This window comes from Lissotriton vulgaris, chromosome 10 (assembly GCF_964263255.1).
Source record: "Lissotriton vulgaris chromosome 10, aLisVul1.2, whole genome shotgun sequence".
NCBI classification, from domain to species: domain Eukaryota; kingdom Metazoa; phylum Chordata; class Amphibia; order Caudata; family Salamandridae; genus Lissotriton; species Lissotriton vulgaris.
In genome coordinates this window covers 68,717,597-68,732,495 of record NC_141698.1, presented here as the reverse complement: position 1 = coordinate 68,732,495, position 14,899 = coordinate 68,717,597, and the positions used below count along the sequence as shown (strand labels likewise).

Genomic DNA, 14,899 nt, shown 5'->3' with positions numbered 1-14,899 from the left:
TCACAGTCGTAAAGCACAGTATGGTGGAGACCGAGAGGTGACCTATTCACAGTCGTAAAGCACAGTATGGTGGAGACCGAGAGGTGACCTATTCACAGTCGTAAAGCACAGTATGGTGGAGACCGAGAGGTGACCTATTCACAGTCGTAAAGCACAGTATGGTGGAGACAGAGAGGTGGCCTATTCACAGTCGTAAAGCACAGTATGGTGGAGACGGAGAGGTGGCCTCTTCACAGTATGTACACAATCACAAGTATTAAAAGCCTTCTTTTCTTGTGAACATGTAATTTAGGAATGAAGAAGCTAAGGTGGTGTTTTAAGTACATTACTTTGTAAACTAATTATATTACCTGGCTGCCTATGAATATATTTGAATAATATTATAAAACAACATCTGCCTACTGCTGCGTCCGGGAACACAGTGCCTCGTGTCACAGGCAGCTGAATGCAGAGGCTCCTCTTAAGAATGAAACTGTGCCAGGATGCTCAGCAAGATGTCTCCACCCAGAAAGTGCATGCAAAGGACTTGTCGAAGCATCTGGGTTCGCACCCTGGAGGAACCAAGGGCTAGGAATTGGGGCGATAGTGGTTCGAGTGAAAGCGATCTGGCTACTGCCACCATGGGTACACGGGCATGCAAAGGCAGAGGAGAGTCAGTGAGAGGAGGGTGGAAGAGAGAGTGGAGGAGAAGAGGGGTCGCACCCTTGCACCAGGACAGACATAGAGAGCCAGAGAACGGGTGACTAGTCGCACTTAACAAATACTGATTGATTGATTGGATTTGTGTGCCTCCTGGGCATCCGTCCTCGAAAGGAGTGGCCTAGGTACTGTCTGTAGCCCAATTACAAAGGCATGGATAGAGGCATGCAGTGGCAGGATACAGGCAATATTTGTCCCTTAGTTCCCACTGCTACGAGGAACAGCAGTATTGAGGTCATGAACCCAAAAGAGACCGTCCAGCGTTAGGGAAAGGATGGGGTGGCAAGAATAGCAGAGGTAGGCCCAGGGCATCTCTGCACCTACGGTGAGCGAGAGAGGAATAACTGCAGCCTGGTACGTGCTGACGTCGCATCACAAAAGAGAATAATGCTGAAGGGTCTGACGTAGCCAAGGAGCGTCTAGCACAGTGGGGTTTCCACGCTCTGGGAGGGGCGTGGACTGCCCCTGATGTAGCGGAAATCACATTTAAATTGTAGGGGTGCATTATAGTCACACGTGTAGAGCACACATGCAAATAATCCTTTGCTGTATTAACATAACATGTAAGAATTTGAAGTGTATTAAGTAGAAACATGGTGTGCTTAAGCCTTTGAAAAGTACTGGAGAATTAACTTAGAATGTGAATGTAATTAGCAAAAGACATTAACGTGAACTGATAATTATTCATGTATTAAACATGCTTATTTACTTATGTCATTTTAATTGGAGGTAAATGCATTAATTGAATTTGCCTTATTTTTCCATGCAGTTCGTGAAAGCTCAAGGGAATGTTTCTCATGTTAGCTGCATCTTGTAGGCCTGAAATACAGTTCCATTGAAACTCTTGCTTTAGAATTAATAGCTGAATTTCATGTGTGCTGTGGAATTTGTTCTTTCTTACGGTTTATGTTGCAAGTGAAAGAAGCACTTTTGTTAGCTAGAATAATGTCTTTGTTTTACTAGTCAGTCAAGGAGAGAAGAAGCTACATTGTATAGCTTGGGTCGATGAAGGATGGAATCTTGGGAAAGATACTTGCAATATGTGCTGTTGGGAGTAGGGAAAGTGCCCACTTCTTCTGCCTTCAGAGATAGAGCATCTTAGAACGAGCTCCGCCTCTGTAGCTTTAAGACCCATTGACTGTGGGGAGACTTCTTAACCGCATGCGCGCTAGCGGGTTTTCCCGCTGCGCCCTGGAATTTAAAAAATCCTGCGTTACGTGACAAAGCCAGCTCGTCTTGCGCGCAGCGCAGGTAACGCCCATGACGAGCTGGCTTTGTCACCCGTGTCGAAGGGGTTAAAAAGACTCCACAGGCGACACCTTTTATTCCTCCTTTCTGAATATGCTTAAGTAGGGATGTCACTTCAGTGTTAATGTAGGGATAGATTAATGCTTTTTACTTATCAACCCTCGATGCACGGAAACTTGGAGTCGTGCTTTCTGATACTTTGCATTCTGTTTCTGGAATTAATAGTTTTGCTTGTACTACATCGTCTCAATTGGATACGCAGATTTGGCTTTATGCTAATGCCGATGTACTTTTGCACTCATCTTCAGGTGTCTTTATATCCAATTATTTTTGGCTTTGTAATAAATTAAATAACCTTACGTAGTCTGTGGTTACTATGTGTCCAAATGATTTCTTGTTAATTAATTGCAATAATGACGAGTTTCCTCCCCTCTACGCTTTCACGCTGCTAATAAGAACCATGGGATTGTGTCTCTAGAACAGGTGCAGAATTTATGGGCCCGGCCCTTTTACTGTTAATGAAATCCCCCTGTTGCCATATGCCTACACTACTTGGAAAATTCTTAGCATCAGTAGGAGACAAGAAAGAGGAGCCCTGGGGAGAGAACGTTAATGTCTGAAACTCGGAGCACCTGTCCTTCCGAGGAGGGGGTGCAATCGGCCTCTGTACCCCACCCTCACAGGTACATAATGACCAGGTCCGCAACACCCATTGGAATCAAAGGGCTTCAGCCCCCCCCCACCGACCCCCCCTCCCGTCGTGTTTGGTAGCCCGGGCTCAGACAGCTCCCGGGCACACACACAGCCACACCCGAGCACTTCACAGGTCTTTAAAAGACCATGTGCATGTTAATGAGGCTTTGATGTTGTTTCACCCCTTTCACCCGAATCTCTGACCCTGTTCCTCTCGATTGGTTTGCAATTTGCAGTTAGCGCGGGGATACACAGTTTTGTGCAGCCAGGTGCTCAATAAATGTTTTATTATTATTATTATTATTCAAGAGCCCCTGCAGCTCCACTCTGCCTATCGCTTAAAGTTTCAGCCCCCCCCCCCAAAATGTGGCTCTAGTTGCGCCTCTGATAATGACTGCACAACAAACAGCAGCTGAGGGGCGGGCAGCCATGCACGTGGGAAGTTGAGAAGAACGTCTACCCTCCTAAAGGAGAGATGAACTTCCACTTCCCCTCAAGCCCCGGCTCTTCCCTGTTCAGTGCACAAGCACTGGAAGGAGAGATGGCAGTGAGTGATGCCCTGCACCCATTATACCTCTTGAGGTTAAGAGGAAAGGGTGGCAGGGAGTGATGAAGAGGAAAGCATGGCAGTGACAGAAGTAGAGGAAAGGAAGGGTGGCAGCGAGAGAGGAAAGGGTGGCAGAGAGAGATGAAGAGGAAAGGGTGGCAGTGAGAGAGGAAAGGGTGGCAGTGAGAGATGAAGAGGAAAGAGTGGCAGTGAGAGATGAAATGGTGGCAGTGAGAGATGAAGAGGAAAGGAAAGGGTGGCATGAGAGATGAAGAGGAAAGGAAAGGGTGGCATGAGAGATGAAGAAGAAATGGTGGCAGTGAGAGATGAAGAGGAAAGAGTGACAGTGAGAGAGAAAGAGGAAAGGAAAGGGTGGCATGAGAGATGTCCAGCGCCCATTATACCTCATAAGGTGAAGAGGAAAGGGTGGCAGTGAGAGATGAAGAGGAAAGGAAAGGGTGGCATGAGAGATGAAGAGGAAAGAGTGGCAGCGAGAGATGAAAGGGTGGCAGTGAGAGATGAAGAGGAAAGAGTGGCAGTGAGAGATGAAAGGGTGGCAGTGAGAGATGAAGAAGAAAGGGTGGCAGGGAGAGATGAAGAGGAAATGGTGGCAGTGAGAGATGAAGAGGAAAGGAAAGGGTGGCATGAGAGATGAAGAGGAAAGAGTGGCAGTGAGAAATGAAAGGGTGGCAGTGAGAGATGAAGAGGAAAGAGTGGCAGTAAGAGATGAAGAGGAAAGGAAAGGGTGGCATGAGAGATGAAGAGGAAAGAGTGGCAGCGAGAGATGAAGAGGAAAGGAAAGGGTGGCATGAGAGATGAAGAGGAAAGAGTGGCAGCGAGAGATGAAGAGGAAAGGAAAGGGTGGCATGAGAGATGAAGAGGAAAGAGTGGCAGCGAGAGATAAAGAGGAAAGGAAAGGGTGGGATGAGAGATGAAGAGGAAAGAGTGGCAGCGAGAGATGAAAGGGTGGCAGCGAGAGATGAAGAGGAAAGGAAAGGGTGGGATGAGAGATGAAGAGGAAAGAGTGGCAGCGAGAGAGGAAAGGGTGGCAGTGAGAGATGAAGAGGAAAGAGTGGCAGCGAGAGATGAAGAGGAAAGGAAAGGGTGGCATGAGAGATGAAGAGGAAAGGAAAGGGTGGCATGAGAGATGAAGAGGAAAGAGTGGCAGCGAGAGATGAAGAGGAAAGGAAAGGGTGGCATGAGAGATGAAGAGGAAAGAGTGGCAGCGAGAGATGAAGAGGAAAGGAAAGGGTGGCATGAGAGATGAAGAGCAAAGAGTGGCAGCGAGAGATAAAGAGGAAAGGAAAGGGTGGGATGAGAGATGAAGAGGAAAGAGTGGCAGCGAGAGAGGAAAGGGTGGCAGCGAGAGATGAAGAGGAAAGGAAAGGGTGGCATGAGAGATGAAGAGGAAAGAGTGGCAGCGAGAGATAAAGAGGAAAGGAAAGGGTGGGATGAGAGATGAAGAGGAAAGAGTGGCAGCGAGAGAGGAAAGGGTGGCAGTGAGAGATGAATAGGAAAGAGTGGCAGCGAGAGATGAAGAGGAAAGGAAAGGGTGGCATGAGAGATGAAGAGGAAAGAGTGGCAGCGAGAGATGAAGAGGAAAGGAAAGGGTGGCATGAGAGATGAAGAGGAAAGAGTGGCAGCGAGAGATGAAGAGGAAAGGAAAGGGTGGCATGAGAGATGAAGAGGAAAGAGTGGCAGCGAGAGATGAAGAGGAAAGGAAAGGGTGGCATGAGAGATGAAGAGGAAAGAGTGGCAGCGAGAGATGAAGAGGAAAGGAAAGGGTGGGATGAGAGATGAAGAGGAAAGAGTGGCAGCAAGAGAGGAAAGGGTGGCATGAGAGATGAAGAGGAAAGGAAAGGGTGGCAGCGAAAGAGGAAAGGGTGGCATGAGAGATGAAGAGGAAAGAAAGGGTGGGATGAGAGATGAAGAGGAAAGAGTGGCAGCGAGAGATGAAGAGGAAAGGAAAGGGTGGCAGTAAGAGATGAAGAGGAAAGAGTGGCAGTGAGAGATGAAAGGGTGGCAGTGAGAGATGAAGAAGAAAGGGTGGCAGGGAGAGATGAAAAGGAAATGGTGGCAGTGAGAGATGAAGAGGAAAGGGTGGCATGAGAGATGAAGAGGAAAGAGTGGCAGCGAGAGATGAAAGGGTGGCAGGTAGAGAAGAAGAGGAAAGAGTGGCAGCGAGAGATGAAAGGGTGGCAGGGAGAGAAGAAGAGGAAAGGGTGGCAGCGAGAGAGGAAAGGGTGGCAGTGAGAGTGAAGAGGAAAGAGTGGCAGTGAGAAATGAAAGGGTGGCAGTGAGAGATGAAGAGGAAAGAGTGGCAGTGAGAGATGAAGAGGAAAGGAAAGGGTGGCATGAGAGATGAAGAGGAAAGAGTGGCAGCGAGAGATGAAGAGGAAAGGAAAGGGTGGCATGAGAGATGAAGAGGAAAGAGTGGCAGCGAGAGATGAAGAGGAAAGGGTGGCATGAGAGATGAAGAGGAAAGAGTGGCAGCGAGAGATGAAAGGGTGGCAGCGAGAGATGAAGAGGAAAGGAAAGGGTGGGATGAGAGATGAAGAGGAAAGAGTGGCAGCGAGAGAGGAAAGGGTGGCAGTGAGAGATGAAGAGGAAAGAGTGGCAGCGAGAGAGGAAAGGGTGGCAGTGAGAGATGAAGAGGAAAGAGTGGCAGTGAGAGATGAAGAGGAAAGGAAAGGGTGGCATGAGAGATGAAGAGGAAAGGAAAGGGTGGCATGAGAGATGAAGAGGAAAGAGTGGCAGCGAGAGAGGAAAGGGTGGCAGTGAGAGATGAAGAGGAAAGAGTGGCAGTGAGAGATGAAATGGTGGCATGAGAGATGAAGAGGAAAGAGTGGCAGCGAGAGATGAAGAGGAAAGGAAAGGGTGGCATGAGAGATGAAGAGGAAAGAGTGGCAGCGAGAGATGAAGAGGAAAGGAAAGGGTGGCATGAGAGATGAAGAGGAAAGAGTGGCAGCGAGAGATGAAGAGGAAAGGAAAGGGTGGCATGAGAGATGAAGAGGAAAGAGTGGCAGCGAGAGATGAAGAGGAAAGGAAAGGGTGGCATGAGAGATGAAGAGGAAAGAGTGGCAGCGAGAGATGAAGAGGAAAGGAAAGGGTGGCATGAGAGATGAAGAGCAAAGAGTGGCAGCGAGAGATAAAGAGGAAAGGAAAGGGTGGGATGAGAGATGAAGAGGAAAGAGTGGCAGCGAGAGAGGAAAGGGTGGCAGCGAGAGATGAAGAGGAAAGGAAAGGGTGGCATGAGAGATGAAGAGGAAAGAGTGGCAGCGAGAGAGGAAAGGGTGGCAGTGAGAGATGAATAGGAAAGAGTGGCAGCGAGAGATGAAGAGGAAAGGAAAGGGTGGCATGAGAGATGAAGAGGAAAGAGTGGCAGCGAGAGATGAAGAGGAAATGAAAGGGTGGCATGAGAGATGAAGAGGAAAGAGTGGCAGCGAGAGATGAAGAGGAAAGGAAAGGGTGGGATGAGAGATGAAGAGGAAAGAGTGGCAGCAAGAGAGGAAAGGGTGGCATGAGAGATGAAGAGGAAAGGAAAGGGTGGCAGCGAAAGAGGAAAGGGTGGCATGAGAGATGAAGAGGAAAGAAAGGGTGGGATGAGAGATGAAGAGGAAAGAGTGGCAGCGAGAGATGAAGAGGAAAGGAAAGGGTGGCATGAGAGATGAAGAGGAAAGAGTGGCAGCAAGAGAGGAAAGGGTGGCATGAGAGATGAAGAGGAAAGAGCGGCAGTGAGAGAGGAAAGGGTGGCAGTGAGAGATGAAGAGGAAAGGGTGGCAGCGAGAGAGGAAAGGGTGGCAGTGCGAGATGTCCTGCACTCATCATACCTCATTAGGTGAAGAGGAATGCTCACTGCAGTCGAAACCAACATCCCCATCAAGTTACACACAAGCAGGTGCACATCGTGGGGTGGAGTTGGGGGGTCTGCCGCTCTTGCATTTTGCGGGTGCGCTGCATGCCAGGGCGCCGCTTCCAGGCCTAGATGGACTGACATGACCCGACCATGAACGCCTCACCACCCCAGTAGGAGCCTCCTACAGAGCAGGGATAGCTTAGTTCGAACATTTTTGCCAGGTCTGATTTTGATTCCCCTGCTATCCATACGGGGGGGGGGCGGCGGATGGGGGGTAAAGTGCTAAAGAAGATACTCTATGGATAAATCTGCCATCAGGTGTGAGAAACGCACCCTTGTCACCCGCCTCTCATATCAGACTCACCCAGAATTCCTAGGGTCAGAAGTCCTCTCCCCACTGCTTCGGGCCCATGGTGGCGAGAGGTGAATCCCCAAAAACTCGAGGTAATGGCCCGCAGGCCCAGGGGTACCCCGCACTCAAGCTCCATAGCCGCCCCCCCCCCCCCCCCTTCCCGGTAATAACAGCGTGAGGCGAGATGCATCCACAGCTTGCTCCCCGAGCCAGCGCCGGGAATGGGTAGGTTCACCCTACAGCCAGCAAGGACCACTGCACAGCAGTACCCCCGGCCCCCACTGCGCCGATGATATGGTATGTCCCTAATAAAACACCCCCCTCCCCAAAGCCCGTATTCCAATCCAATTTACCACATTACTCAGGCATAGCATCCCCTCCAACCTCCAGAAACCCGACCATGGACAGCTCCCCCCCTTGAAAAGAATCCCCACCCCCTAGGCACGATCGCGCTCCCCACGTACGTACGTATGCACGGCACGCGCAGGTGCAACATCCCGCCATACAGCGGCATGCCCTCCTCCTGCACTGAACCTCGATGGGGAGTTCCCCGGACACAGCGTCCCCTCACCTATGACCCTCATGAACACCATTAGTGTTTGCACAGTACGCCACACACAGGTATCTACCACGGACAGCACCCATCTTCCCTTGTGGTCCACAATACATACAAAAACCCACACGCCCTCAACATAGGCAGGATGTAACGCTCAATACATATAGCCCACCCTCAAAATCACCCCCCTACAAGACCCACCGATGCACCTATCACAGAACCCGCACACAGAGAAACCCCCGTGCACCGCATTCCTCGCTTCATACACAGTATCTGTAATGCCCAGCACTTCCCGTATACATCGTCCCATATTCACAGCATCCTTCTGTCCAGAATAACGCTTTAGGCGCCCCCTCCTCCTCATGCACAGCATTACCCACTGATCACCCCATAAAAACACACCCTCTTATCTACCCAGAGCCCAATGTACATCCTGCACAGTACCCTCCATCTACAGCACGACCGTGGTATTCTGGGAAAAGCGCTTCGACGCCTGGTCAGGGGTAGTAAGCGCTATATAAATGCAATTACAATACCATATTGTCTCTTTCTCCGCAGCGCCCTCCACTGCCATGGCCCGCTTCCCGTGCACAACACCCAGCCATCCTGTCCAAGCCGACCATGCAGCACCTACACCTTCCCCCCTACCCCACCCAATAAATCATCTCCCCTTACCCAAGAGGTGACCCTGAGGATGGTCTGCGGCTCCCGCAGGAACTCCATGGGCTGAAAGGCACTGCCTGCCCGGCCGGCACCGAAGGAGGCTCCGTCCATGTCTGCTGCCGCCGCCGCCCGCCCGCCCGATGCTACGCCCGCCGCTGCTGCTGCTGTCTGCGCTAAGAGGGTTAAGAGACACCGGAGGAGGAGAGCGGAGCAGACTGCGGGCAGCTCGGCGCGCGCACCGGTCCTGACAGCAGCAGCGCGCGCTCCCCCGTCACTGACAGCGCGCGCAGCCGCCCAGCAACACACGCCACCGCCTGCTTGGTATGCACGCGCTCCCCTTCACACCTCCATAAAAAGCTAAACTGCGCATGGGCGGAGCTAGTCCTCAGGGGACGGCCATTTTTAGACAAGGCAACAGCCGCGAGTTTTCATTGTTCGGAGTTCATAAAAACCCGTGATTTCTCGCCTGGTTCTAACATGTCTTGTGTTTGGAAGAGGCCACGCCCACAAGCAAAGCTTCAGCCTCTCAAATGTGACAGCTGGTGTCTCCCAGCGTAGACATTACGTGAATGCCTGAGAATAAACACACCGTGTCTGCTAAAAGGGAAAGGCAAACATTTGTAGAAGTGAGCACCTTTGTCTTTCTTTAAATATAATGAAAGGGGGAAGAAACGGTCCTCTTCTTGTCTATCCACGCGTAAAGTCGGCAACGCAACATTGTCATAGCACACCTTTTCTATAGTGCGAGCTGCCATACATGGCAACAGATCCGATTCAGGCGGGAGACCCTGGATTTTGAAGCCAAACATGGCTTATCTGTTTTTGCTGTCTCCTGCCTGAAATTGCCTCTGGTTTAATGTAAGTAACTGGGGTAAGTAAATGCATTCTCCTGGTTGTTTTTCAAAACCTCCCACTTTTCAGTTTTGAAATTTTTGACATGACTGAGCTACATCCACATATGCCAAGAAAAGGAAAGTGGGAGAAAAAAAAAAGAATCAGGAGAATGTATTTCCCCTATTACAGCAGCAGCCGGTGCAGATAACCGCGGTGGGGCAGGGCGGGACGCTGAGAGGGGGGTGTCGACAGAAGACGGAATACAAGTTATTTATTTAATTTGCACTAGTCCGTCGTCTGTCGACAACGGACATCCCCACATAGCTCCCCGCCCCCCCCACGCTTACTTGCACCGGCTGCTGCTGGCCTATTGACGTCTATTGAAGCAGAGACAATTTCAGGCCGGAGACAGCCAAAATTAAGCCATTTTTGGCTTAAAAGTCAAGAGTCTCCTGTCTGAATTGGGTCTATTGGCATGTCTGATCATTGAAAACTGTTGTTAGCTACTGCGTAATAGAGAGATTCAATAAATGTACAGAGAGGCCAAATAACTTAAACACTGTCCCTAGAGTACATCAATCCTGGTCCAGGGAGTGTGCAGTATTAATGGTAGATTAATGGCAGAGGAGCTGTATTACAGAAGGTTTATATTTGGTGTCTAGAAAAAGGAGAGGAAGAGAGAAGAGAGAGTAAACAAGCATTTACAATGCAATGGTTTTGCCTTTGTTAAAGTTAGAGCTATTGGCATTGCTCTTGACACTCTGAAGCTCCACTCTGCACTCTGAAGCTCCACTCTGAAGCTCCACTCTGAAGCTCCACTCTGAAGCTGCACTCTGAAGCTCCACTCTGAAGCTCCACTCTGAAGCTCCACTCTGAAGCTCCACTCTGCACTCTGAAGCTCCACTCTGAATCTGAACTCTGAAGCTCCACTCTGCACTCTGAAGCTCCACTCTGCACTCTGAAGCTCCACTCTGAAGCTCCACTCTGAAGCTCCACTCTGAAGCTCTACTCTGCACTCTGAAGCTCCACTCTGAAGCTCCACTCTGAAGCTCCACTCTGAAGCTCCACTCTGAAGCTCCACTCTGCACTCTGAAGCTCCACTCTGAAGCTCCACTCTGAAGCTCCACTTTGAAGCTCCACTCTGCACTCTGAAGCTCCACTCTGCACTCTGAAGCTCCACTCTGAAGCTCCACTCTGAAGCTCCACTCTGCACTCTGAAGCTCCACTCTGAAGCTCCACTCTGCACTCTGAAGCTCCACTCTGAAGCTCCGCTCTGAAGCTCCGCTCTGAAGCTCCGCTCTGAAGCTCCGCTCTGAAGCTCCACTCTGAAGCTCCACTCTGCACTCTGAAGCTCCGCTCTGAAGCTCCGCTCTGAAGCTCCGCTCTGAAGCTCCACTCTGAAGCTCCACTCTGAAGCTCCACTCTGAAGCTCCACTCTGAAGCTCCACTCTGAATCTGCACTCTGAAGCTCCACTCTGAAGCTCCACTCTGAAGCTCCACTCTGCACTCTGAAGCTCCACTCTGAAGCTTCGCTCTGAAGCTCCGCTCTGAAGCTCCGCTCTGAAGCTCCGCTCTGAAGCTCCACTCTGAAGCTCCGCTCTGAAGCTCCACTCTGAAGCTCCACTCTGAAGCTCCACTCTGAAGCTCCACTCTGAATCTGCACTCTGAAGCTCCACTCTGAATCTGCACTCTGAAGCTCCACTCTGCACTCTGAAGCTCCACTCTGCACTCTGAAGCTCCACTCTGAATCTGCACTCTGAATCTGCACTCTGAAGCTCCACTCTGAAGCTCCACTCTGAAGCTCCACTCTGAAGCTCCACTCTGCACTCTGAAGCTCCACTCTGCACTCTGAAGCTCCACTCTGAAGCTCCACTCTGCACTCTGAAGCTCCACTCTGAAGCTCCACTCTGAAGCTCCACTCTGAAGCTCCACTCTGCACTCTGAAGCTCCACTCTGAAGCTCCACTCTGAAGCTCCACTCTGCACTCTGAAGCTCCACTCTGAAGCTCCACTCTGCACTCTGAAGCTCCACTCTGAAGCTCCACTCTGCACTCTGAAGCTCCACTCTGAAGCTCCACTCTGCACTCTGAAGCTCCACTCTGAAGCTCCACTCTGCACTCTGAAGCTCCACTCTGAATCTGCACTCTGAAGCTCCACTCTGAATCTGCACTCTGAAGCTCCACTCTGCACTCTGAAGCTCCACTCTGAAGCTCCACTCTGCACTCTGAAGCTCCACTCTGCACTCTGAAGCTCCACTCTGAAGCTCCACTCTGAAGCTCCACTCTGAAGCTGCACTCTGAAGGTCCTCTCTGAAGCTCCACTCTGAAGCTCCACTCTGAAGCTCCACTCTGAAGCTCCACTCTGAAGCTCCACTCTGAAGCTCCACTCTGCACTCTGAAGCTCCACTCTGAAGCTCCACTCTGAAGCTCCACTCTGAAGCTCCACTCTGAAGCTCCACTCTGAAGCTCCACTCTGCACTCTGAAGCTCCACTCTGAAGCTCCACTCTGAAGCTCCACTTTGAAGCTCCACTCTGAAGCTCCACTCTGAAGCTCCACTCTGAAGCTCCACTCTGAAGCTCCACTCTGAATCTGCACTCTGAAGCTCCACTCTGCACTCTGAAGCTCCACTCTGAAGCTCCACTCGGAAGCTCCACTCTGCACTCTGAAGCTCCACTCGGAAGCTCCACTCTGCACTCGGAAGCTCCACTCTGCACTCTGAAGCTCCACTCTGAAGCTCCACTCTGAAGCTCCACTCTGAAGCTCCACTCTCCACTCTGAAGCTCCACTCTGAATCTGCACTCTGAAGCTCCACTCTGCACTCTGAAGCTCCACTCTGAATCTGCACTCTGAAGCTCCACTCTGAAGCTCCACTCTGAAGCTCCACTCTGAAGCTCCACTCTGCACTCTGAAGCTCCACTCTGAAGCTCCACTCTGAAGCTCCACTCTGAAGCTCCACTCTGCACTCTGAAGGTCCTCTCTGAAGCTCCACTCTGAAGCTCCACTCTGAAGCTCCACTCTGAAGCTCCACTCTGAAGCTCCACTCTGAAGCTCCACTCTGAAGCTCCTCTCTGAAGCTCCACTCTGAAGCTCCACTCTGCACTCTGAAGGTCCTCTCTGAAGCTCCACTCTGAAGCTCCACTCTGAAGCTCCACTCTGAAGCTCCACTCTGAAGCTCCACTCTGAAGCTCCTCTCTGAAGCTCCACTCTGAAGCTCCTCTCTGCACTCTGAAGCTCCACTCTGAAGCTCCACTCTGCACTCTGAAGCTCCACTCTGAAGCTCCACTCTGCACTCTGAAGCTCCACTCTGAAGCTCCACTCTGCACTCTGAAGCTCCACTCTGAATCTGCACTCTGAAGCTCCACTCTGAAGCTCCACTCTGAAGCTCCACTCTGAAGCTCCACTCTGAATCTGCACTCTGAAGCTCCACTCTGAAGCTCCACTCTGCACTCTGAAGCTCCACTCTGAATCTGCACTCTGAAGCTCCACTCTGAAGCTCCACTCTGAAGCTCCACTCTGAAGCTCCACTCTGAAGCTCCACTCTGCACTCTGAAGCTCCACTCTGAAGCTCCACTCTGAAGCTCCACTCTGAAGCTCCACTCTGAAGCTCCACTCTGCACTCTGAAGCTCCACTCTGAAGCTCCACTCTGAAGCTCCACTCTGAAGCTCCACTCTGAAGCTCCACTCTGAAGCTCCACTCTCCACTCTGAAGCTCCACTCTGAAGCTCCACTCTGAAGCTCCACTCTGAAGCTCCACTCTGCACTCTGAAGCTCCACTCTGAAGCTCCACTCTGAAGCTCCACTCTGAAGCTCCACTCTGCACTCTGAAGGTCCTCTCTGAAGCTCCACTCTGAAGCTCCACTCTGAAGCTCCACTCTGCACTCTGAAGCTCCACTCTGAAGCTCCACTCTGAAGCTCCACTCTGAAGCTCCACTCTGAAGCTCTACTCTGCACTCTGAAGCTCCACTCTGAAGCTCCACTCTGAAGCTCCACTCTGCACTCTGAAGCTCCACTCTGAAGCTCCACTCTGAAGCTCCACTCTGAAGCTCCACTCTGAAGCTCCACTCTCCACTCTGAAGCTCCACTCTGAAGCTCCACTCTGAAGCTCCACTCTGAAGCTCCACTCTGCACTCTGAAGCTCCACTCTGAAGCTCCACTCTGAAGCTCCACTCTGAAGCTCCACTCTGAAGCTCCACTCTGCACTCTGAAGCTCCACTCTGAAGCTCCACTCTGCACTCTGAAGCTCCACTCTGAAGCTCCACTCTGAAGCTCCACTCTGAAGCTCCACTCTGCACTCTGAAGCTCCACTCTGAAGCTCCACTCTGAAGCTCCACTCTGCACTCTGAAGCTCCACTCTGAAGCTCCACTCTGAAGCTCCACTCTGCACTCTGAAGCTCCACTCTGAAGCTCCACTCTGAAGCTCCACTCTGAAGCTCCACTCTGCACTCTGAAGCTCCACTCTGAAGCTCCACTCTGCACTCTGAAGCTCCACTCTGAAGCTCCACTCTGAAGCTCCACTCTGCACTCTGAAGCTCCACTCTGAAGCTCCACTCTGAAGCTCCACTCTGAAGCTCCACTCTGAAGCTCCACTCTGCACTCTGAAGCTCCACTCTGAAGCTCCACTCTGCAGCTCCACTCTGAAGCTCCACTCTGAAGCTCCACTCTGAAGCTCCACTCTGAAGCTCCACTCTGAAGCTCCACTCTGCACTCTGAAGCTCCACTCTGAAGCTCCACTCTGAAGCTCCACTCTGAAGCTCCACTCTGCACTCTGAAGCTCCACTCTGAAGCTCCACTCTGAAGCTCCACTCTGAAGCTCCACTCTGCACTCTGAAGCTCCACTCTGAAGCTCCACTCTGAAGCTCCACTCTGAAGCTGCACTCTGAAGCTGCACTCTGAAGCTACACTCTGCACTCTGCACTCTGGAATCTGAATCTCCACTCTGAATCTCCACTCTGCACTCTGCACACGCAATTTTGGGTGGGCGACAGGTAAAACAAAGGCATTTTGGCTTAACAAATGAGTCTCCCACCCAAATCGGGTATGGTGGTATGTATGCTATTACCAAGGCTGTCTAACCTTGATTCCACCTCATATCTCTTTCATGAACCACCATACATGTCCTGCCCATTTATTTCACTCATGCATGGGTTTTTTTAATCCCTGCTTTCTCCCTTTGTCAGCGTTTTACCGTCATTTTCTTTATCAGTCTTCACCCCGTTTCTCTCTCTTATTTTGGATGGAGGCTGGTGTTAAAACAATAATAAGTGCGGGTTTTCAAATACGAGCGCTGGTGGACCCCTGCAACCAGCTCAGCTGCTCAAAGTAAGCACGGTATAATCTTCATGCCTCCTACTTTCCCTGCAGCCAACCATCTCCTCGGATGACGGGCTGCCGGCGATACCTCCCTGCAGCTTGGTTTGACCTTCATGCCCTTTCCCGGCGGGTGCCCTCAATC

General features: G+C 51.1%; 1 protein-coding gene across 1 annotated transcript in view; it reads right to left on the bottom strand.

Moving 5' to 3' along the window:
- SYNGR3 (synaptogyrin 3) overlaps positions 1 to 8,769 on the bottom strand; it is a 126,742-nt gene extending 117,973 nt beyond the window's left edge. Inside the window, exon 1 of the mRNA XM_086940508.1 lies at positions 8,627 to 8,769. Coding sequence (XP_086796634.1) covers positions 8,627 to 8,725 — 99 coding nt within the window. The 5' untranslated portion in view covers positions 8,726 to 8,769. The remainder of the gene's footprint in view (positions 1 to 8,626) is intronic.
- Between the last annotated feature and the right edge of the window lie 6,130 nt (positions 8,770 to 14,899).